Source organism: Bos mutus, chromosome 5, assembly GCF_027580195.1.
Source record: "Bos mutus isolate GX-2022 chromosome 5, NWIPB_WYAK_1.1, whole genome shotgun sequence".
In the NCBI taxonomy this organism is placed as follows: Eukaryota; Metazoa; Chordata; class Mammalia; order Artiodactyla; family Bovidae; genus Bos; species Bos mutus.
This window is the reverse complement of record NC_091621.1, coordinates 21,553,738-21,577,007: the sequence shown is the minus strand read 5'-3', so window position 1 is coordinate 21,577,007 and position 23,270 is coordinate 21,553,738. Positions and strand designations below refer to the sequence as shown.

The following is a 23,270-nucleotide window of genomic DNA, read 5'->3' as shown; positions in this document are numbered from 1 at the left end:
TCATTGCTCAAGATGGGAATGAAATTCTGTGCTCCCTTGTGGTGGTTGTTCGTTCGCTAAGTCCTGTCCGACTCTTTGGGACCCCATGGACTGCAGCACGCCAGGCTTCCCTGTCCTTCACCATCTCCTGGAGTTTGCTCAAACTCGTGTCTATTGAGTCGGAGATGCCATCCAACCATCTCGTCCTCTGTCGCCCCCTTCTCCTCCTGTCTTCAATCTTTCCCAGCATCAGTGTATTTTCCAGTGAGTCGTTTTTTTTGCATCAGGTAGCCAAAGTATTGGAGCTTCAGCTTCAATCCTTCCAATGAATATTCAGGGTTGATTTCCTCTAGGATTGACTGGTTTGGTCTTGCAGTCCAAGGGACTCTTCAAGAATCTTCTCCAGCACCACAGTTCAAAAGCACCAATTCTTCATCACTCAGCCTTTCTTATGGTCGAACTCTCACACGGGTACATTTCCTGGACTCTTTCAAAGAGTCTGAGAGCACTTTGCAGGCAAGCAGTTCCTGTGCTGCAGAGAGAAGAAACCAATGTGTTTCACCAAGTGAAGCAACTTGGTTTGGATCTTGTCTTCAGGAAGGAGCTTGAGCCCTGACTTTTGTCTTCCTTAACATTTTCCTCTGTGGAGACTGGACTTCCAGACACCATTAAGTGTTTCTCAAGTCTAGTAGCCTGGCGATTTTGGATTTCTTTGCTATTTCAGCTCCACCGAGAAATTCTACGATTATTAAGCTAGGAGATTTTCATATATATATCAGTTCAATTCAGTCGCTCAGTCGTGTCCTACTCTTCGTGACCCCATGAATCATAGCATGCCAGGCCTCCCTGTCCATCACCAACTCCCGGAGTTCACTCAGACTCATGTCCATCGAGTCAGTGATGCCATCCAGCCATCTCATCTTCTGTCATCCCCTTCTCCTCCTGCCCCCAATCCCTCCCAGCATCAGAGTCTTTTCCAATGAGTCAACTCTTTGCATGAGGTGGCCAAAGTACTGGAGTTTCAGCTTTAGCATCATTCCTTCCAAAGAAATCCCAGGGCTGATCTTCTTCAGAATGGACTGGTTGGATCTCCTTGCAGTCCAAGGGACTCTCAAGAGTCTTCTCCAACACCACAGTTCAAAAGCATCAATTCTTCGGCACTCAGCCTTCTTAACAGTCCAACTCTCACATCCATACATGACCACAGGATAAACCATAGCCTTGACTAGACGGACCTGTGTTGCCAAAGTAATGGCTCTGCTTTTGAATATGCTATCTAGGTTGGTCATAACTTTCCTTCCAAGGAGTAAGCATCTTTTAATTTCATGGCTGCAGTCACCATCTGTAGTGATTTTGGAGCCCCAAAAATAAAGTCTGACACTGTTTCCACTGTTTCCCAGGAAGTGATGGGACCAGATGCCATGATCTTCATTTCTGAATGTTGAGCTTTAAGCCAACTTTTTCACTCTCCTCTTTCACCTTCATCAAGAGGCTTTTTAGTTCCTCTTCACTTTCTGCCATAAAGGTGGTGTCATCTGCATATCTGAGGTGACTGATATTTCTCCCGGCAATCTTGATTCCAGCTTGTGCTTCTTCCAGCCCGGTGTTTCTCATGATGTACTCTGCATATAAGTTAAGTAAGCAGGGTGACAATATACAGCCTTGACGTACTCCTTTTCCTATTTGGAACCAGTCTGTTGTTCCATGTCCAGTTCTAACTGTTGCTTCCTGACCTGCATACAGATTTCTCAAGAGGCAGGTCATGTGGTCTGGTATTCCCATCTCTTGAAGAATTTTCCACAGTTTATTGTGATCCACACAGACAAAGGCTTTGGCATAGACAATAAAGCAGAAATAGATGTTTTTCTGGGACTCTCTTGGTTTTTCCATGATCCAGCGGATGTTGGCAATTTGGTCTCTAGTTCCTCTGCCTTTTCTAAAACCAGCTTGAACATCTGGAAGTTACGGTTCATGTATTGCTGAAGCCTGGCTTGGAGAATTTTGAGCATTACTTTACTAGTGTGTGAGATGAGTGCAATTGTGCAGTAGTTTGAGCATTCTTTGGCATTGCCTTTCTTTGGGATTGGAATGAAAACTGACCTTTTCCAGTCCTGTGGCCACTGCTGAGTTTTCCAAATTTGCTGGCATATTGAGTGCAGCACTTTCACAGCATCATCTTTCAGGATTTGAAAGAGCTCAACTGGAATTTCATCACCTCCTCTAGCTTTGTTCGTAGTGATGCTTTCTAAGGCCCACTTGACTTCACATTCCAGGATATCTAGCTCTAGGTAAGTGATCACACCATTGTGATTATCTGGGTTGTGAAGATCTTTTTTGTACAGTTCTTCTGTGTATTCTTGCCACCTCTTTTTAATATCTTCTGGTTCTGTTAGGTCCATACCATTTCTGTCCTTTATCGAGCCCATCTTTGCATGAAATGTTCCCTTGGTAACTCTAATTTTCTTGAAGAGATCTCTAGTCTTTCCCATTCTATTGTTTTCCTCTATTTCTTTGCATTGATCACTGAAGAAGGCTTTCTTATCTCTCCTTGCTATTCTTTGGAACTCTGCGTTCAAATGGGTATATCTTTACTTTTCTCCTTTGCTTTTCACTTCTCTTCTTTTCACAGCTATTTGTAAGGCCTCCCCAGACAGCCATTTTGCTTTTCTGCATTTCTTTTCCATGGGGATGGTCTTGATCCCTGTCTCCTGTACAACATCACGAACCTCCGTCCATAGTTCATCAGGCACTCTATCTATCAGATCTAGTCCCTTAAATCTATTTCTCACTTCCACTGTATAATCATAAGGGATTTGATTTAGGTCATACCTGAATGGTCTAGTGGCTTTCCCTACTTTCTTCAATTTAAGTCTGAATTTGGCAATAAGGAGTTCATGATCTGAGCCACAGTCAGCTCCTGGTCTTGTTTTTGCTGACTGTATAGAGCTTCTCCATCTTTGGCTGCAAAGAATATAATCAGTCTGATTTCGGTGTTGACCATCTGGTGATGTCCATGTATAGAGTCTTCTCTTGTGTTGTTGGAAGAGGGTGTTTGCTATGACCAGTGCATTTTCTTGGCAAAACTCTATTAGTCTTTGCCCTGCTTCATTCCATATTTCAAGGCCAAATTTGCCTGTTACTCCAGGTGTTTCTTGACTTCCTACTTTTGCATTCCAGTCCCCTATAATGAAAAGGACATCTTTTTGGGGTGTTAATTCTAAAAGGTCTTGTAGGTCTTCATAGAACCGTTCAGCTTCTTCAGTGTTACTGGTTTGGGCATAGACTTGGATTACTGTGATATTGATATTACTGTGATATATATATATATATAAATGTGTATATATTTATAAATAGAGATTTTTACATATATATTACATATAACCTACATCTATAACTATAAACCTCTATATCAATATATAAGGGATACATCCATCCTAAGTCACTTCAGTCGTGTCTGACTCTTTTTGCGACCCCATGTACTATAGCCCACCAGGTTCCTTTGTCCATGGGACTCTCCACGCAAGAATACTGGACTGGGTTGCCATTTCCTTCTTCAGGGGATCTTCCTGACCCAGGGATCAAACTCGCATCTCTTATGTCTCCTGCATTGGCAGGCAAGTAGGCTGGCTTTTTCCCACCAGCGCCACCTGGGATACATAAATATGTTCATTTTCCCCCAGTCTTTGTGCCACTTGAACAAAACCTTCTATTGAAGCTGAAAAGCTATAGTATCATTATTATCCTTGTACCATATTTACACCTATTTGCAAAATCATTTGATTATGAATTTTAGGATGTTTTTGGTCTTAAGGCCAAAGGTTTTGCCTTGAGGAGGCCGGAGGGCTGAAAGGTGTTTCTCTGAAGTGCGTAGAGCAGAGCAGGGGCTCTTAGGCTTCCTGAGGTTCATGGGAAGGAAGTGCCAGCGGAGTTCTCCTGCGTTTACCCTCCACCATTCTCCAGACTTCCTCTTCCTCCTAAAACTTCAGTGTGTTGCTCCTTGGCTTGACTCTGAAGCTTTCTGGAGAGCTGTAACTAATGGTGTAAGAGCTGTTTGGGGTACCAAGGCAGCATCATCTCATTTCAGTGAACAAAAGGCTGGAAAGGCAGGTATGTGCATAAGCCTCTGCTATTTAAACCCAATAGCATCGCAGAGCGAGGGGACCCTTTCTGAAACTCTCCATGAGGGTGTTCTACATAGTGAGAAAGCTCCAGAGGGTGTGTGCTTAGTCTCTCAGTCATGTCCAACTCTTTGTGACCTCATGGAGTGTGGCCCACCAGGCTCCTCTGTCCATGGGATTCTCCAGGCAAGAATACTGGAGTGGGTTGCCATTCCTTTATCCGGGGGATCTTCCCAACCCAGAGACTGAACCTGGGTCTCCTGTATTGCAGGCAGATTCTTTACGGTCTGAGCCACACAGTGAGAAAGATCCAGAGTGTAGCTATGGACATAAACTACAGCACTTTGTCCACAACACTCACCAGTATATGTTGAGTGCTGCCTGTCCTGGAAGGAGGAAGATGTCTTCTGAGCAATAGAAAGTATAACTGGCTGTTTGCTCCCTCCTACTGCACTGACTCCCAGCAGTGATCTGTTAGAAGTGCCTCTCCCATCCCTCAATCACATCTAGAGCCCTGGGTGGCTGCCTCAGCCTTGAACTCTGGCAGTTGTGCGGTGGCGGGCAGCCTGCAGGCAAGGGATGCAGTCATTGGAAGCAGAGGGGGTGTTTTGTTTTCACTTTATCCAAGTGTCACTGATTTAACACATTGAAAATGTGTCAGTTGCTGCTGAAAAATAACAGTATACATTTCTACAGGGATTATACTGTCAGTGCCCAAGAGGTACAGGTTCAAGTTCATAGGTCCTCAGAGAAATGAGTGTATTGGACTAGTCCAGAATGCCCAGGCTTTGGGGGAGAAGGAAGATTGCCACTGTCCAGACCCTTCTGTTTGACTAAAAGGAATGGACTCTAACCATCCAGAGGAGGGCTAGCGAATCCCTCAGGTCACTCCGTTCATCTCTCACTCAGAACGTCTTTCCGTCGTTTTCATTTGTGAGCATGTTCGGCAGTTCTGAACCTACTTCTGTGGGTCTCTTCTTATAACAAGTGATGGGGAGAGGTACAGCCGTTTTTGGCCTTCACCACTTCTCATTTTTTATAACAAAATTCTGTCGCTGGATTCTCAGCAGCTCCTGATGCAGTTACAGGAGTCTTTTGTAGTCACGACTGAGCTCCGAGAGATGCTTGGGTCCCAGGAAGAATTCTTTGGACACTCAATGCTCGGGTCACACAGGGTTCGTGAAGACTGGTAGTGTAACAAAGATGAGTCAGCAGTCAAGAGGATTCTTGGTGAATATTCTTTTGTGAATATACAGCCAGATCTGAGCAAATAAATTCCTCTTCAAAATGTGCAGAAGGAATGTAACATGATTCCTGTGAGTCAGATGATACAAAGATGTCTAAAGGAAAATTAACTTTCCCGCTTCCATACCTTTCCCCCTACTCATTCAAAGATAATTTATGTCATCAGACAGCCAGGTGGCCAGTTAGGAACAGCGAAGGCGTATTCAGTCATGGTGATAGTGCAGCCAAGAGGTGAAGAGAAAAGCAAAGTGTTCTTTCTCCCCACAAGGGCCCCGGTCAGGGTCAGGCAATGATGGACAGCATACGCAGCAGGGCAGAAGGAATCTGAAGAGCCGCGCCTCTGGAGCAGGGGATGGGGGTGGGGGTGACAGGTAGGTGATGGAGAAGGGGAAGGAGTGGAAAAGTACTGGGAGGAGAGAAGTGTCTGAGCCAAGACTCCTGGTAGACATGCCTAGGCTGGGAAGGCAGGAAAGTGTGTAAATGTGTAAAAGGGAGGGAGACGGGAGGGAGCCCTGGCCTGCAGCTCCCTGCAGAGCCTGGCCGGGCGCCAGGGGTGAGGAGGGCAGCTTCTCCACAGGTCTGCTCAGCAGAGCCTGAAGGAGCACACAGAAGATTTTGGCCTGGAACTAGATGCCTCGTGTACTTCCCCCGGGGCTCAGTGGTGAAAGAATCCACCTGCAATGCAGGAGATGCAGTTTTGATCCCTGGATCAGGAAGATATCCCCTGGCTGAGGGCATGGCAGCCCACTCTAGTATTCTCGCCTGGAGAATCCCATGGACAGAGGAGCCTGGGGGGCTACAGTCCATGAGGTCCCAGAGTTGGACACGACTGAAGCAGCTGAGCACACAGGCACATATAGGGAGTATCTATATATAGTTTGTGTTTTTATAAAAATGGGATTATTCCACATACTACTCTGAAAAGTGCTTTTCTTCCTTAATAATACCTCTTGGATACCTCCAGGTCAGAGAACAGACTTTTATTTTAAGTGGCTGTTTAATATCATACTGATTACATACCAATCCATTCAACAGTTCCCCTCTTGGGAGACATTCAGAGCGTTTCCAGTCTTTGCACAAGTGATGTCAAAGATGTATTGTTGACTCCAACTGACCCTTTTATTTCTTTAGGATATATTCCGCACAGTAGGACAGCTGAACCTTTTTTATGTAGTTATAGTTTTTTAAATTTTTATTTAGTTCTGGCTGTGCTGGGTCTTTGTTGCTGTGCTCGGGCTTTCTCTAGTTGTCACAAGTGGGGGCCACTCTTCGTTTGGTGTGCAGGCTGCTCGTAGAGACGGCTCCTCTTGTTGCGGAGCACGGGCTCTAGGGTACATGGGCTCACTAGTTGTAGCTCATGGGCTCAGTAGCTGTGGTGTGGAAGCTTAGTTGCCCCACAGCATGTAGGAACTTTCCAGACCAGGGATTGAACCTGGGTCCCCTGTATTGGCAGGCAGATTCTCAACCACTGGATCACCAGGGAAGTCCCAGTTACAGTTTTAAGATGTTTTAAAAGTATAATTCATGTTCTCTTTAATTATGAGAATGATTTTCCCCCTCACCCTATGAGAGCTATTATGTGTTGTTAGTTTTTTCAATAAATGTTTGCCAGTCTGATGTAAAAGATCATATTCCTTTTGCTCTAATTTGCCTTTTCCTGGACTCATGAGGTAGAGCTTCTTTCTCTGTGCGTACTGAATATTTGCATTTTCCTTTCTGTCCGTTGTTTAATTGCCACTTCTGTCCTTTTTTTCCTTTGTGTGTTTGCCGGATGCCTTTAGAGAGTATCCCTCCTGCTCTGAGACGGGTTTAATGGGAGTTAGTGTGATCTCCTTAAGAGAAAGTGTAAAATTGAGAGAATATCTGAAATGAGCAGCATGTTTGGCCCTTTATTTTTCTGTTGACCAGTTTACACTTTGACCAGCTTGGGGGGAAAAAGTAAATCTTTTTTACTCTAAATTGTGACACCAGAGGATACAAGTAGCGGAATTTTCTAGGACTTATTCTCTGAACTCAGATTTCTCATCAGTTAGGAATAAATTGCCCATGTTCCCTTATGTGGCTAATATGGTAGGCGGGAACACAGTTAACTATCAGTGTCTTTGCTTTACCTTCTTTTCTCCCATCCTTGCAGTTAACTCACAAAAACACATTAAACCTTATCATTCACCATGTTACAAATACTGCCCCATCTATTTTACTGGATAATAAATTAAAGCATGTATATTTCAGTTAGTCTCTGTAAATGAAAGGCTGGCCTTAACTTTGCAGAATATGCTTAGGAACCGTGCCCTCTGTATGGTATGGGATACCAGCTGGCAAGTGGTTGCCAATTGACTAAATCACCCAACCCCCGGTGACTTCCTCACCTGGTCTGTCACCAAACACTGAGTGGGTGAAGGAAATGTCATCCTGACTACAGTCATCCACAGGTCTAGACCTGAGGCCCCAGAAGAGAGGTCAGGGCATATGCCTAACTCTCCTTGGCACTCATTGCTGCTATAGATTTTTTTCTCCCCTTGAGTAAAAACATTTGGTAAAATAATGAAGTAGAAGGTATGAAGTCTGTAGGACCCTAGCATGAGAGAATGCAGCTTTAAAGGCATGTCTCTATTGTTTGTTTAGGACAGGCTTTGTCAGCCTTCACATGCACTCTGTTCCCTTTGAAACTTCTTCCCTCTCACTACCCTGCTCCAGATTGGAGACCTGCTCTCTGACAAATTGATCCCAAGATCAGAGGCATGAAAGAGAGATCAAAAGGAAGCCAGGAATCACATTAGAGCATTGTGGTACAGGGACTGGAGAGTTTGGCTATCAGACACGCTGTCATTCTTTAATCCGTGGATGTCTCACGAAGGAAGAACTTGATAGTTCAAACAAAACTGAAGAATGCTCTGTACAGAGATGGATTTAGATACAGTGATCTACTTATGAGCATAATTAGGTAGGATTACCCCACCAGTGAACATTGGAGTTGAATGCTGACACCTCATCGTGTATGAATTTGAAATGAAAAAAAAACAGAATAAGCCTAGTGATGGCTGCATTCTGTCTCCTCTGCCCACCAAGAGCAGGGCCCCTGTTCATTTTCTCCTTAGCTTTTGTTGTTGTTGTTGTTGTTAACTTTATTATTTTATTATTATTATTATTTTTTTTTACTTTACAATACTGTATTGGTTTTGCCATACATCAACATGCATCTGCCACGGGTGTACACATGTTCCCCATCCTGAACCCCACTCCCACCTCCCTACCCATACCATCCCTCTGGGTCATCCTAGTGCACCAGCCCCAAGCTTCCTGTATCCTGCATCGAGCTTTTGAGTCACTTTTCAGTGGTGCTTCAGCCAGAACAACATCCTTTTAGGTCCACTGTCTTTTCATAAAACCAGTGGGAAGGCTTATGGATTTTTGAGGACTCAGATTATAGAAAATTAGGCAATTATAAGTCACATTATTAAGAAAAGTCTTATTTGAGACCGTCACTTCTGGACACGTCTGTTCATCCATCTAAGTCCAGCTCGCTCGTATCTATTTAGTCACTTATCCCTCCAGCAAATAGTTATTACGTGTCTGTCACAGACCAGGCTCTGAATGCTGGATCTTCAGAGACCAGGGCTTAGGTTCTGCCCAGAAGATGCCCTCAGGTAGTTAGGGACAGTCACAGAGGTCATCCATCACAGAGAGCCAGGTAAGGGCAATACCAGGTACATGACACCATAGGGTCACAGAGAAGAGGCAATGAAAGTAGACTGGAAGGATATGCTCCTAGGCTGGGTCTCAGAGAGGAGTCGGTTGGCCAGATGAATGGAGACGTAGTGGGAAAGGAATAGCAAGTGTGAGGCTAAAACCAGAAACAGAGGCAAAACCCAGGTAATGAAAGAGTTTGGAAATGCTGGGAAAGCAGGATGTGATGCTTTAAAATGATCTTGGTGACCCTGGGGACCAGGGTTCAGAGGAGGGCAGAACTGAGAGCTCCTGAGTCAGGTGGATAAGCTCTGATGGGGCCTGAACCCAGACAGTAACAGAGGAAACCAAGGCAGGGGGCAGCTCCGCCTGCTGTTGAGGGGTTGGGCGCTACAGGATCGCTGCCTGTCTGGATATACAGGGTGAGAAGGGTTCCAAGGCTAAGACGGCTTCAGCAATGGGCCCCTGGGTGGAAAGGGTTGCTGTTCCCTGAATCTGGGAATGCCGGAAGGACGATTTTGGGGATGTGCTGAGGGGAGGATCATCAAGTCTGAAACATGCCGAGTCCGAGACACCAGTGAGTACCTGAGTGAATGTTTGCCAGCTGTTGGCTGTTCCAGGCTGGAGCACGGCAGAGATGTGTGGGCTGGAAAGGATATTTGGAGTCATCGGCATATGCCATTGTTAAAGCTAATGATTCATTCAGTAAAGGGCACCGAGTCAGGATCAGCTTCATGGGGGTGTGACCTATGCAGTCACAGGACCCCATACTCAGAAGGGCCCCCATATTTGGCTTCATGCTCTGTTGTCACAGTCTTTAAATTCTCATTAATTTTTTAACATGAAAAAATAATTTATTTTTTTAATAACTATGTGTTATTTTTTTGACTTGAGTTTGAGCAAGCTCCGGGAGTTGGTGATAGACAGGGAAGCCTGGCATGTTGCAGTCCATGGGGTCACAAAGAGTGGGACACGACTGAGCGCCTTCACTTTCCCTTTTCACTTTCATGCATTGGAGAAGGAAATGGCAACCCACTCCAGTGTTCCTGCCTGGAGAATCCCAGGGATGGAGGAGCCTGGTGGCTGCCATCTGTGGGGTCGCACAGAGTCGGACATGACTGAAGCGACTTAGCAGCAGCAGCAGCCGCATTTTTATTTGGCCCAGGACCTTGGGAATTCTGTAGCCAGCACTGCTCATGACTGCCTGGCTCCGTGCACAGTAGTGAGGCCATAGTGTGAGCAGCACAGACATGGTTCTTGCCTTAGGAGCTTATGGGCTGGCTCGGCAGGTAGACAGTTAAGGAAGGAATAACAAAACAAAATGTGTTATGTATTAGAAGGAGCACCAGGCTAATGGAACTCGGAGGAGAGGCCTCTAAACCAAAACTTGGGGGTTAAGAAGGTGGAAAGTGAGTGCCCAGGCAGAGAGGCAGAAAGACAGAGTGGCAGTTCACAACCACACAGGAGGTAGAGAGGAGTCTGAGAGGGGAGTATCCTGGGAGGCCAGAGGGCAACCAGGAAGGAGTGTCCCGGAAGTCAGGGTCAGGAAGGACCCACAGATGCTGCCTGGTGAGTGGGGAATGAAGTCATGCCCAGTAAGTTCAGCAGCAAAGAGGCTACTTAGAGACTCATGAGGGTAGTCAGGTATAGAGAGGGGCAAGGCATGAGTTTACCTGTTTTTAAGGGATCAGTAGGAGATGTGGGCAGAGAGACCTTGAATGTAGATTCTGTGTGTCATTTTTTGTGTGTTTGGCTTAAATCTCCTGTAGAAGATTACAATTTTTAACATCCTCATTATTTAATTTTAAGATTCTTTAACAGATCACAGCAAAGCTCATTATAAAACTGTTACAGTGTCTTCAAAGACTTCATAAAATACACAGAATTGCTCCTTTTGTTTTTTATATTTCCATTAGTTGCAGAAGGAGTGGGGTTAAGATGACGTTTGTTTCCCTTCTCCTTTTTTTTTTTTTAACTTTTATTTTATTTTTAAACTTTACAATATTGTATTAGTTTTGCCAAATATCGAAATGAATCCGCCACAGGTATAACCTTTGTACAGATCTGCATCTCCATGTGTAACTGACACATCAGGGGCTCAGTTGTGTGCTGTGATGTCTTATTCAAGAAGATATTAAAGGAAAATAAAAAACAAACAACGTGTAAACCTTGGTTTCCCAAGAAAGGAAAAAGATGCTGGAAGTGGGTTTCATATGAGCAGAGTAATATTTGTTTGGTTTTGGTTTCAATTTTGTTTGAATTTAATCACAAAGTGTTTTGAGCATGGTTTTGAACCATGAACAGAGAGCCAGTAGAGGGAGAGGTTGGGAACACAGAGGGAGTTACTGATGTAAGGCAGGCCCCGGGGTTGGGAGTGATGGGTGGACTCACCTAATCAGCAGGAGGAGAAGGAAAGATGCAGAGGGAGCAGATGTCCAAGTGAAGTCCCCTCTCAGTGCGGTGACATCCGCCCACTTTCCTTATGTAAGCAAACACCTGCTGCCTCCTCGTTCTGTTCTCTTCCTCCCTCAGATTCAAGGCAAAGCACCTCCTAAGTTCTCTCATCCATTGTTTTCTTTTTTTCTAATTGGAGTTTCGTTGCTTTACAGTGTTGTTTAGTATCTGCTGTACAACGAAGTGAATCAGCTATAAGTATACATTTATCTCTTCTCTCTTGGACCTCACTCCCACTCCCCCATCACACTCCCCTTTGTCATTGTTGTCCAGTCATTCAGTCGTGTCTGACTCTTTGCGACTTCATGGACTGCAGCACACCAGGCTTCCCTGTCCTTCACTATCTCCCTGAGTTTGCTCAAACTCATGTCCGTTGAGTCTGTGATGCCATCCAACCATCTCATCCTCTGTTGTCCCCTTCTCCTCCTGCCTTCAATCATTCTCAGCATCAGGGTCTTTTCTAATGAGTCAGCTCTTCACATCAGGTGGCCAAAGTATTGGAGTTTCAGCTTCAACATCAGTCCTTCCAATGAATATTCAGAACTGATTTCCATTAGGATGAACTGGTTTGATCTCCTTGCAGTCCAAGGGACTCTCAAGAGTCTTCTCCAACACCACAGTTCAAAAGCATCAATTCTTCGGTGCTCAGTTTTCTTTATGGTCCAGCTCTCACATCCACACATGACTACTGGAAAGACCATAGCTTTCATTAGACGGACCTTTGTTGGCCAGGTAATGTCTCTGCTTTTTAATACACTATTTGTCATAGCTTTTCTTCTGAGGAGCAAGAGTCTTTTCATTTCATGGCTGCAGTCACCATCTGCAGTGATTTTGGAGTCCCCCAAAATAAAGTTCGTCTCTGTTTCCAGTGTTTTCCCATTTATTTGCCATGAAGTGATGGGACTGGATGCCATGATCTTCATTTTTTGAATGTTGAGCTTTAAGCCAGTTTTTTCACACTCTTCTTTCACTTTCATCAAGAGGCTCTTTAGTTCCTCTTGTCTTTTTGCCATAAGGGTGGTGTCATCTGCATATCTGAGGTTGTTGATGTTTCTCCTGGCAATCTTGATTCCCTGGGTCCCACTCCCTAGGTCGTCACAGAACACCGAGCTGAGCTTCCTGTGCTATATAGCACGTTCCTGCCAGCTGTCTATCTTATGCGTGGCAGTGTCTATGTGTCAAACCCAGTCTCCCAATTCATGCCCCCCCTCTCCCCAGGTCGATACATCTGTCCTCTGTGTCTCTGGCTCTGTTCCTGCCCTGCAAATGTGTTCATCTCTACCATTTTCTAGATTCCACATATATGCATTACCAAATGGTATTTTTTTCTCTTTCTGACATACATCACTCTGTACGAAAGACTCTGAGTCCACACACATCTCTACAGGTGACCCAACTTCCTTCCTTTCTATGGCTGAGTAATATTCCACTGTATATATGCACCACATCTTCTTTATCCACTCATCTCTCATCTGTTCTTATATTCAATTAATATTCATGGGGCTCCTGCTAGGTGACAGGCACGATGTCAAGCATTTGGAATATAATAGAACCAAATGGAGCAGGCCCCCCTCCTGACACTTAGGTCCTGGAGGAGGCTCTTCCACGTCTGGTTAGACATTTGTTGGCTCCTCCCCACAGGCCACACTGAATGACACCCCAGCCTCCACTTTCTCTGCCTTCCTCCTCTTCCTCATTGTCTTTTACTTCCCTCCCGGCTATCCACCTGTCTAGTCTGAGCCTGGAAGCTGGAATTCAGGGGCTGTGTAGGAAAAGGGAAAGAAAAGAGTTAAGACTAGCTTCCAGGAAAAATTTGGGAACAGAAGATTGCCGTGGGAATTTGCTGCCGAATGCCTTTTGCTCTAGTCCCTCATGTTCTCAGAGCCCTTCTTGCTACTTCAAGATTAGGCCCTGTACTGCTTTTCTAGATTCCACATGTGTGCAATGTACAATATTTATTTCTCTCTTTCCGATGTACTTCGCCATGTACAGATGAAGCTATTTGCAAACCAGAAATAGAGAGACAGATGTAGAGAACAAAAGAATGGACACCAAGGCGGGTAGGGGGCGGGTGAGATGAATTGGGAGATTAGGAGACTGACATATATACGCTACTATGTATAAAATAGACAGCTAATGAGAACCTTCTGTGTAGGACAGGGAAAAGAAAGTACAGTCTGTTTAGAGGACATATATTAACCTTAAAAATGCATTCCAGTATACATTAGGTACAGACAAATACTGTTTGATTTCACTTATATGAGATGAAATTCAAAGTCAGAAAGTTCATTGGTAGATGCCACGGGAATGGTGGGGTGGAGGTGGGTGGGAAGGGGCAATGGGGAATCAGTGTTTAATGGGGCAGAGTTTCAGTTTAGAAAGGTGAAAAATTCAGGAGAGGGATAAGGCTGAGAGTTGCACAATAATGTGAATATACTTAGTGCCGCCGAACTGTACAGTCAAATAGTTAAAATAGTGTGTTTTATATTATGTGACTTTTACCACAATAAGAAAAAAAAAAATATTAGGCCCTATCCTTGACATTCCTGACCCCTTATTTCAAGTTCTCCAAGTTTCTCCATCCTCTATCAAAACTCCTCCTCTCTCATTACAGTTATTCTCAGCTGTTAAGTAGGACAAAGACAATTTCAATTAACTCACACTGATTTGTGAATGGTTGGTATCACCTTTCTTGAGGTAGGGGGAGGTGGTTGCATTTTACAAGTGACTCTGGGTTTATAGCAAGGAATCTTTACTCTGTCCTATTTTTTGGCGGCATAATAAAATAAGTGAAGTGTGTATTTCAGCATGAGGCATCCTCTCCCCAGGGTCAGTCTCCCCAAACTTCTCCATTTCCTTACCACTTCCACCATTTTCCTCCTGGATCCATAAATTCTCTAACACCCCCAAGATTTTTGTCGTCACCTCCACCTTTGCCTGCCCCCCTATGACAGAGCAACTGGGCACAGGTGGTGAGGGGGAGGGGGAGGGCAGCTGCAGCCCTTAATAGGGATTGTTTCCAAGTCAGGGACTGCCTGCCTCTGCAGCGGGAGTAAGGGGTGCCAGGGGCTTGTTGGCACAAAGAATGCAGCCTCCCCGTGTCAACGAGACATCCACCTGGAGCTGAGCTCATTGATGGCATTCCCCATGCCTGTGGGCTTTCACAGAGAAGTGTGTTGGGTCAGCAGGTCTCTGGCTCCCTGATACTGGGGAGCTTTGGAGTTCAAATAGAATGCAGTTCCCCCAGCCACTTGCTTTTGTTGTAGAAATGGCAGCCTTCCACCACAGCGGATCGATATTTGGGAAGTAAGTGCTGAAGGGACTACTGCAGAACAAGGCCTGAGCACAGGAGGCTCCACGGGAAGAGCTTAGGGAAAGTTGCTATCGATCGATCCTGTATCCTCTCCTTTAGATGTCAGCTTTGGGGAGATCTGTTTTCTCAAAAGTCCTGGAGTCAGCAGTAGCTCTTGGGCACATTTTTGGGAGTTTGTGAATTTCCTGAACTTTGAGATGACAGTGGTTTTCCCTGGACCCAAGATGTTACCCTAGAAACTCAGGAGTCTAGGTCAGCTGCTCTCAGATTTTAATGTGCCTCCAAATCCCCTGGGAATCTTATGACACTGCAGATTCCAGTATAGGAAGTCTGCGGGGAACCTGAGAGTCTGCACTTCTAACTAGCTCTCAGGTGAGGCCCGTGCTGCTGGTCCGCAGATACTTTAAGTAACGAACACTTGGAACTGCCCTGTTGACTACTTCAAGCACTAGCCCACTTGTGACTGCTTAACTTAAAGCTAAATTAATTACAGTGAAATAAAATGAAATATTCAGTTTCTCAGTTTGCACTGCATGCGTGCATGCTAAGTCGCTTCAGTCATGTCCAACTCTTTGCAATTCTATGGACTATATAGCCCGCCAGGCTCCTCTGTCCGTGGGGATTCTCCAGGCAAGAATACTGGAGTGGATTGCCATGCTCTCCTTCAGGCGATCTTCCTGACCCAGGGGCCAAACCCACGTTTCTTATGTTTCCTGCATTGGGAGATGGGTTCTTTACCACTAGCGCCACCTGGGAAGCCCCTCAGCTTGCACTGACCATGATTCAAATGCTCAGTACCCACATGGTACTGCACAGTCCAAGTACCCATCTTGGACTGCACAGATTAAGGCACACATTTTAAGGATCATAGGAAGTTCTCTTGGAGGGCACTAGCCTAGAGTGAGCCTCTGTGCATCATTCATTGATCCATCCATTTATTCATTGAGCATCTGTCATATGCCAAATGGTATGCTTGGTGCTGGGCATTAAACTAGCAGAAAAGAGAATGTCGTGCTCTTACAGATACCTACAGTATGGTGAGGGCTCCAGAGTTGGTTACACTGAGCTTTGCTGTGCAGGTTGGAGGAACAAAGGTCCCCTGAGAGTTTCATGTGTATTCTGAACCAAGCTGTGGAGTCATCTCAAAATCATAGTGCTTATGAGATTGGCTGCTGACATGCCTTTTCACCCTTTCAGGGCCATAATCATCAGAAATGGAGAAATCATCCCCATGTCTTCGGAGTTCACCCCTGAGACCGAGCGCCAGCGACTGCAGTACCTGGTAAGTGCCGCGTGGGTCTGGCAGAGTGCCGTGGCATCGGGGATGGCGTCAGAGCTGTTTTGGAGGAACACATTGCTATTGACATGGGAGCAGACCCACAGCAGTAAAATGGCATATGGCATTAACTCCCCCCACCCCACACACACCTCCTGGATCACACATCCTGGCTCCGTGTGTGATGATACATTCCACCTCTGTGAATTTATTATGGTGGCTGGTTTTCTCCCATCTGTGACCAATCAAAGACATAGCATGCTCTGTTTCTTTTAATGATTTGGTACGTACAACATGAAGCATGGTATTAAAGAATGTGGATACCTTGTCCCCCGGCCTGCCACCCACTTTAACTCAAAGGGTACAGATGAGTGTTAATCTCATATGAGGAGAAGGCAGCCCCAGAAACCTAATGACACCCCATGACTTCATGCTCCGATACAAAGTCTCAGGGGCCCTTCAGGAGAAACGCAGGTGTCCGAAAATCTGTGTCTAACCTGAAAATAGATTCCCCACGTAGATCCCACTCTTTGGAGCAAAATTATGAGCGGGTTCTAGGAGGGCCGTTTGGTTTTTCAGATCTTGAGAATTTTTGCTTCATTGAAGATTTGAGTTTTCTGGAAAACAGAGTAAATGTCCTGCCCTCATATCCCAGCCATAGGGCATTAGGCTTATGATCTCAGTCCCATGATGATGGTCATGATCCAGGACTGCTTTGCAGTGGGCATCTTGGGGACCAACTGCAAATATAGTCTGTGGATGATATATTTTCTTGCCAATTGGCTTTCTTTTTAGCTAAAAGGCTAAGGTAGTGACCTTCTGCTCTTAGAAAAGAATAGATGCAGCCTACTCTGAAAGGAACTCATTTATGTCTCTTAATTCTGGCACATGGGAATAAGGTCAGGACTTGATGACTTTGGTTGACTTAGCAAGAAGCTGTGTGAAAGTGAGAATCGCTCAGTTGTGTCTGACTCTTTGCAACCCCATGGACTGTAGCCTGCCAGGCTCCTCTGTTCACAGAATTCTCCAGGCAAGAATACTGGAGTGGGTTGCCATTCCCGTCTCCAGGGGATCCTCCTGATTCAAGGATTGAACCTGGGTCTCCTGCATTGCAGGCAGATTCTTTACCATCTGAGCCACCAGGGAAGCCCAAGACGCTGTGTAGACGCCCAAGAAGCCCAAGCTTCCCTCAGTTCCCATGACTGTGTTGTGTTGGTTTTACTCAATAGCTGAGCTCTGTTGATTTGGGTGGTTAACCTGGTCCACAAGACAGTAGGAATCTAAAGCCGAAGTAAAAGCTTTTCTTCATTCTTTTACTATTATTTTTGAACCCATCTGTTGCTGTTTACAAGCTAATAAACTTGAATCTTTCTGGGCAACCCAGATGTTAGAGCGCTTCACTTTGTCTGTCTGTCTTGGCAGGGGGAAGGGACCAGCAGCAGGATCTCACCCTGGCCCCATCCTCACTCACCTGCTGGGTGGCTGTGTTGCTGTGAGGGTCCTTCCAAGTAGAGTTCACAACAGCCAGCCTCCCTGCCACCTGCCTGGCTCTCTCCAGCCCATCTTCCACAAAGCCTCCAACATGATCTTCACACTTCACACTTCTTTCCCTGAAACCCTTTGGCTCCTCACAGGGTACAAACGGCAGACTCAAAATCGGGTGTCCCACTCACCTCTCCAGCATCATCTCACCATTGCCCCCACCTCTGACAGGGTATGCTGTGGGCTGTGGCCATGGAGAACCATCTTCCATTTCCAAGACACACCGTGATCTCTCCAATCTCTATGCCTTTGGAAATAAGCTCTGCCTGGATAGCCCTTCCCCGCTTCTCTACCAGGAAAACTCCTCCTTATTTTTTGAGACCCCAGAATAAATGGCACTTCCTCCAGGACGCGTCACCTCCCCCTCTCGGGGGGCCAGTCCCCAGTGCGTGCCTCGCGCTGCGTGGAAGCCCGTAGTGTGGTTGTCACCGTGCGGTATTTTATTGTTTATTCCGTATTCTGTCTCCCCTCTTCCAGACTGAGCCTTTGGGAGGCAGGCCCCTTACCTTAGGCATCTTACCTTGTTGTTACCTAACACAGAGCTGATATTGATCAGGATTTGTTGATGAAGCGTTCATATTGATGTCTGGATCATTATCCAAGCACCAAGCACTCCCCACCCTCCCCCAACACCCCTCACAGCAGGCAGTGTGCCTTCGTGCCCCCCTGCCCCACCAAGCCCCACCCTGTCCTCACCACCTCCATGCTTCTTAGTAAAAACCATTTCCTGTTTTCCTGCTGAAGGCGATGAGTAAGAGCAGATTCACTTATGTATTTTGAAATACTTTCACCTTTTTTTGCGTGGCAAAAAATGGTACCAAGAGCTTAAAACATTAACTTTTCTGGAGGGAGGGGAGTGCTGACCTTGTTCAGAGTGGGATTCCAGTGTCAGTGGTCTACCTTGGGACGGTTGGAATAAGATGTGTGTGACTTCAGGGCTCAGCCCGGTCACGTGACTGTCTGTGATTTCTAGAATGTCCTTCACTGGTCCCCAGTTTCATTGTCGGGAATGGGCACAGAGAACACCAGGAGGCGGGTGTGAGGATGAAATGAAATAATAAATGCAGAAGTTTTCGTGGCACATGGTTCTCATCTGCTTACTGTTGGGTGAATCAAAGTCTTGCCACTTCAGATTCTACTGGCCTGTAAACCACAGTGATACTGCCCCTTTATTTTTATTTAAGAATCACTCCTAATGTTCCCAGAAGTAATGTGTAATTGGGTATCACTCTTGCATAAACAGTGGACACTCTTAGCCCACAGAACTGAGTCTAATATCTGAATTTCTAAGGGTGAGAATACGGTCTCCATTCTTTTTCATCCTAGCTGCTAAACCATACAGGCTTCTCTACATGGAAATTACACCTAAAACTTGTCTTCCCAGACAATGGGCGTGTACATGACCAAAACATAAAATATCCTGGTTGCCCAACTTCCTGTTCTGTCAGGAGTCTAGGAATGTGTGCTTTGAAATGAACAAATCCATGAATAATATTCACATGGTCTGTGATGCAAATCTTTGTGGTGAAGCATTTGAGAGAACTAGGGGGCTAGTAGTGTAAAATAAACTTGTGGTCAAATCTTTACCATATTTTAGAGAATTGGGAGGTTTATAGCATAAAATCTTGAAAATACTATCAATTGTGAGAAGAAAACACAAGTGTGATGTGGACTTCTCTCAGCCCAGCCCGGGCAAGTGCTGTGTGACCTTGGGTTTCTCACACAATGTCTCTGAGTCTCCCTTTCTCCTGAGTGAAATGGGTAGGAATACTTCCCTTGAAATATCCATCCCATGTCCTGAGATCACAATAAAATTCATCTCAAGGGCCTTCCCTGTTGGCTGAGTGGTGAAGAACCCGCCTGCCAATGCAGGAGACCCAAGTTTGACCCCTGATCCGGGAAGATCCCACATGCTGTGGAGCAACTAAGTCCCTGCACACGACTGTTTGTGCTCTAGACCCCAGGAGCCTCAACTACTGAGCCCACTCGCCACGACTACAGAAGTGCCCACGCCCTACAGCCCATGCTCCACAGTGAGAGAAGCCGCCACAGTGAGAAGCCCGAAACTAGAGAGTAGCACAGCGCCTAGAGCGTGGTCCCGGCTCTCCGCAACTAGAGAAGCACCCACACAGCAGCAAAGTCCTACCATGGCCAAAAATAAAGCAAATATAGAAAATTATTTTAAAAAGCCATCTCATGATAATACAAAATACAATATATACATTATAATTTCAGGTTACAATCTAATCCTACCCGTTTATTTTGGGGAACATCAGTTGGCTTGAACTAATTGTAAAACATTTTAATGCAGTGAGAGCTGTTGTATCCTTTACATGATCTAAACAAGTTAGTATGTTGCTGGAAAGTTTACAATGTATTCCTTATTCTTAGGTCAAATCAAATTTTATTGTCATTATGTCTAAAGAAACATTTATGAGAGAATCTCGAAAACTTCTAGGTCCCTTGAGACTTGGTTTGAGCAGATGACTGCAGTCCCAGGGCTGTTTGACTTGCAGAACTGGTTAATGATTTTCTTGGGGGTGGGGAGAGTTCAGAGCCCTTTGTGCATGAACTGTTTTGATCCACGTCGAACAGAAATGTTCTTGGTATGCACAGTCCAGACGTCAGGGGTTATGGAACTGGAAGCAGATTACAAGATGATGGATGTGGCAGGCACGTTAATTTTGTTTGGTCTTGCATCACGACCTCAGAGGGCCCTTCATATAGCTCTCCGGGTAACATGAACTTTATTCCGTAGATTCTTAGGCTGGGTGATTAATCAAGCAGGCTTGAGGGTTTGACGTGTTCACATGGAATGTGGCAGGTGTGCGAGGGAGGGGGTCAGGGGCCATGCACTTCTGCCCCCCAGCAGCCGGGGAGAGCTGATGATCATAGTCACAAATAAGCCTTGCTCTTTTCTCACTGGGCTTTTTTTTTTTTTTTTTTTTTAATGTTTCCAGGGTGATTGAAATAAAATATTTTACGGGGTCCACCAAGCTGGACAGAATGTTCTGGTGGAGTCAGGACCCACATTGGAGGGAAAGCAGTCTGGTTTATGGGCATTTCTCAGCAGAGTCTACTGCTCTGATGCTGTAGTCTCCAGGAAATCACCCCACTCTTGCTTCAGGTGACAGCCAGAAACAGATCTCCCTCTACGGGGGACCTCTACAGCCCTGAGGTGTGAGACTAACGGCTTCCCCTCCATTCTGCCGAGACGGAACTCTGATGTGATTACATTAAGATGTGCTGGTATCATCAGACCTCCCAATAATGTACGTCTGTCCTTGTAGATAATCCAAGTCGGCAGCTGTTTATCATCAAGGGCAATGTGCAGAGGAGATGAAAGTGGGTTTCATATGCACATTGGGCGCACACAGTGCAGCATTATCTTCGGTGATTGCTGACGGGGTCCTTGGACCTGCCCCCAGCTGTCTATACCGAGTCTGATTCGATTTGCCTGCCATTTTCCCTAGTACTGAACTGGGAAAGGTCTCAAGGGGACAGCACTGTGCCTCTTAGTTCTCTGGGATTTTTCACACTCAAGAAGTAGATTGCTTAAGCTTGTGCCTGCTTTTAAGACAAGAGGCTATAATTAGAAAGGTCAAGTGCACTAGTGAGTAAAAATGGCTGTCCCACCACCTCCACATGGCCCTTAACCTTGAGTTCGTGTATGCTCAGTCCGACTCTTTGCGACCCCATGGACTGTAGCCCACCAGGCTCCTCTGTCTGTGGAATTTCCCAGGCAAGAACACTGGAGTGGGTTTCCATTGCCTTCTCCGGGGGATCTTCCTGATCCAGGGATCAAATCCACGTCTCCTGCATTGGTAGGCAGAGTCTTTATCACTGAGCCATCTGGGAAGCCCCATTAACCATGAGAGCAAGGTATAAAGCTGGGAGCCTGGCTGCAGTCACAGTGAGAGAACTTACCTCCATTTCGCTTTGCCTGATGTCTGAGTCAGGGACAGACGCACTCCAACCCCTTCTCTCGCCCCATCTAACCCCCCTTTTGCAAACTACATATGTTTCAAAATCTTGAATTAAAAAAAAAAAACAATGGCAGGCTAAAGTGGTTGACATTTTTCATATTTACTATAGGTTCCATTGATCACATAGGCATCATGAAGAAGCCAGAATTTTAGAGCATGAAACTGACACCACCCAGGGCTGCAAAGGCAGAATTTATATTCAGCTGCCCTTGGAGCACAGCTTGGCTTCAGGGAAGACTCTGAAGACATTAACCATGATAATTGAAGCTCACCACTTCTAGAGCCAGATTTTTTTAATTAATATAAATGGATGTCTGTTTTTTTCTAGGTTAGGACAGGTCAGAGACTCGGTGTGGAGGCATTCTGAATCTACTATGCATATCTAAGAAATGAATCCCACACGCTGAGCAAAATCATCATGAGAATGAGTTCCTACATTTTCTTCTTTAAAAAAAAAATCCATCTTGCTACATATACATAATCTTTAGCCTCTTTAGTCCTTGTCCCCTGAAATATTCTGAATAAAAACTTGGGCACATGATTCCAATATATATTACGTTCAGACAACACTGTTTGATTCCACTTATACACGGTACCTAGGATAGTCAAGTTCACAGTGTCAGAATGTACATTGGTAGATGCCGGGGAGGGGAGGGGGAATGGGGGATTAGTGTTTAATAGGGACAGAGTTTCAGTTTGGGAAGGTGAAAATTTGGGAAAATGGGCGATGGTGAGACTTGCCCCATAATGTGAATGAACTTAGTGCCACTGAACTGTATAGTTAAATGTGGTTAAAATAGTGTGTTTTATATGTTGTGACTTTTACCACAATAAAAACATATGGATAAAAAAAAGTTGGTCACTGAAAGCCAGAGCCATCTGCCCATGAGGTCCTTAAGAATTGATCTTAGTGTAAGGAAGCAAGATAATGTCATACATCCTTCAAGTACATTAAAGTTAAATATGCTTTGAGAAAGGTAGATAGGATTCAGTGAGGTTTATTAGGGCAAAACCTTAACTGTCTATAAAATGTGTTCTGTGCTTCAGTTGCTTTATCTGTGAAATAGGACAATTGCAGGACCCTCACAGGATAGGGGTGAGGATTAATGAGTTAATATTTGTAGTGCTTTCAGGAGGACCTAGATCAGAGACAAAATAAAATTTCTTAGTTTTTAAATGTAACTATATAAAGAACTTTTTCATGGCCCCCCCTGCCATTGGGACTACTGTGGTCTTTTATAATTTCTCAATTCCATTTGCTTATGCAAAGGGAAGGGAATTGGCTTCCCTGGTGGCTCAGACGCATCTGCCTGCAATGTGGGAGACTCGTTTGATCCCTACATCGGGAAGATCCCCTGGAGAAGGAAATGACAACCCACTCCAGTACTCTTGCCTGGAAAATCCTATGGACGGAGGAGCCTGGTAGGCTACAGCCCGTGGAGTCACAAAGAGTTGAACACAACTGAGCGACTTCACTTTCCTTTTCTTTTTTGCTGACATGAGTTGTTCCCCCTACAAGTGAATGCCTTTCCACAGAATTTTACTTGGGAATAAAAAGCAGTAGGCATATGAATATGGAAACCTTGTGTGTTTTATTTAAATGAGCACTTTCACCCCTTATTCTATTCTTTAAACTGTTGTGGAATTGACAAATCTAGGCAATTTTGTTT

At 45.2% G+C, this 23,270-nt stretch overlaps 1 protein-coding gene across 1 annotated transcript in view; it reads left to right on the top strand.

The window, feature by feature from the left end:
- Positions 1 to 23,270, top strand: part of PPM1H (protein phosphatase, Mg2+/Mn2+ dependent 1H) — a 306,473-nt gene that overhangs the window by 195,228 nt on the left and 87,975 nt on the right. Inside the window, exon 5 of the mRNA XM_005886919.3 lies at positions 15,994 to 16,078. Coding sequence (XP_005886981.2) covers positions 15,994 to 16,078 — 85 coding nt within the window. The remainder of the gene's footprint in view (positions 1 to 15,993; positions 16,079 to 23,270) is intronic.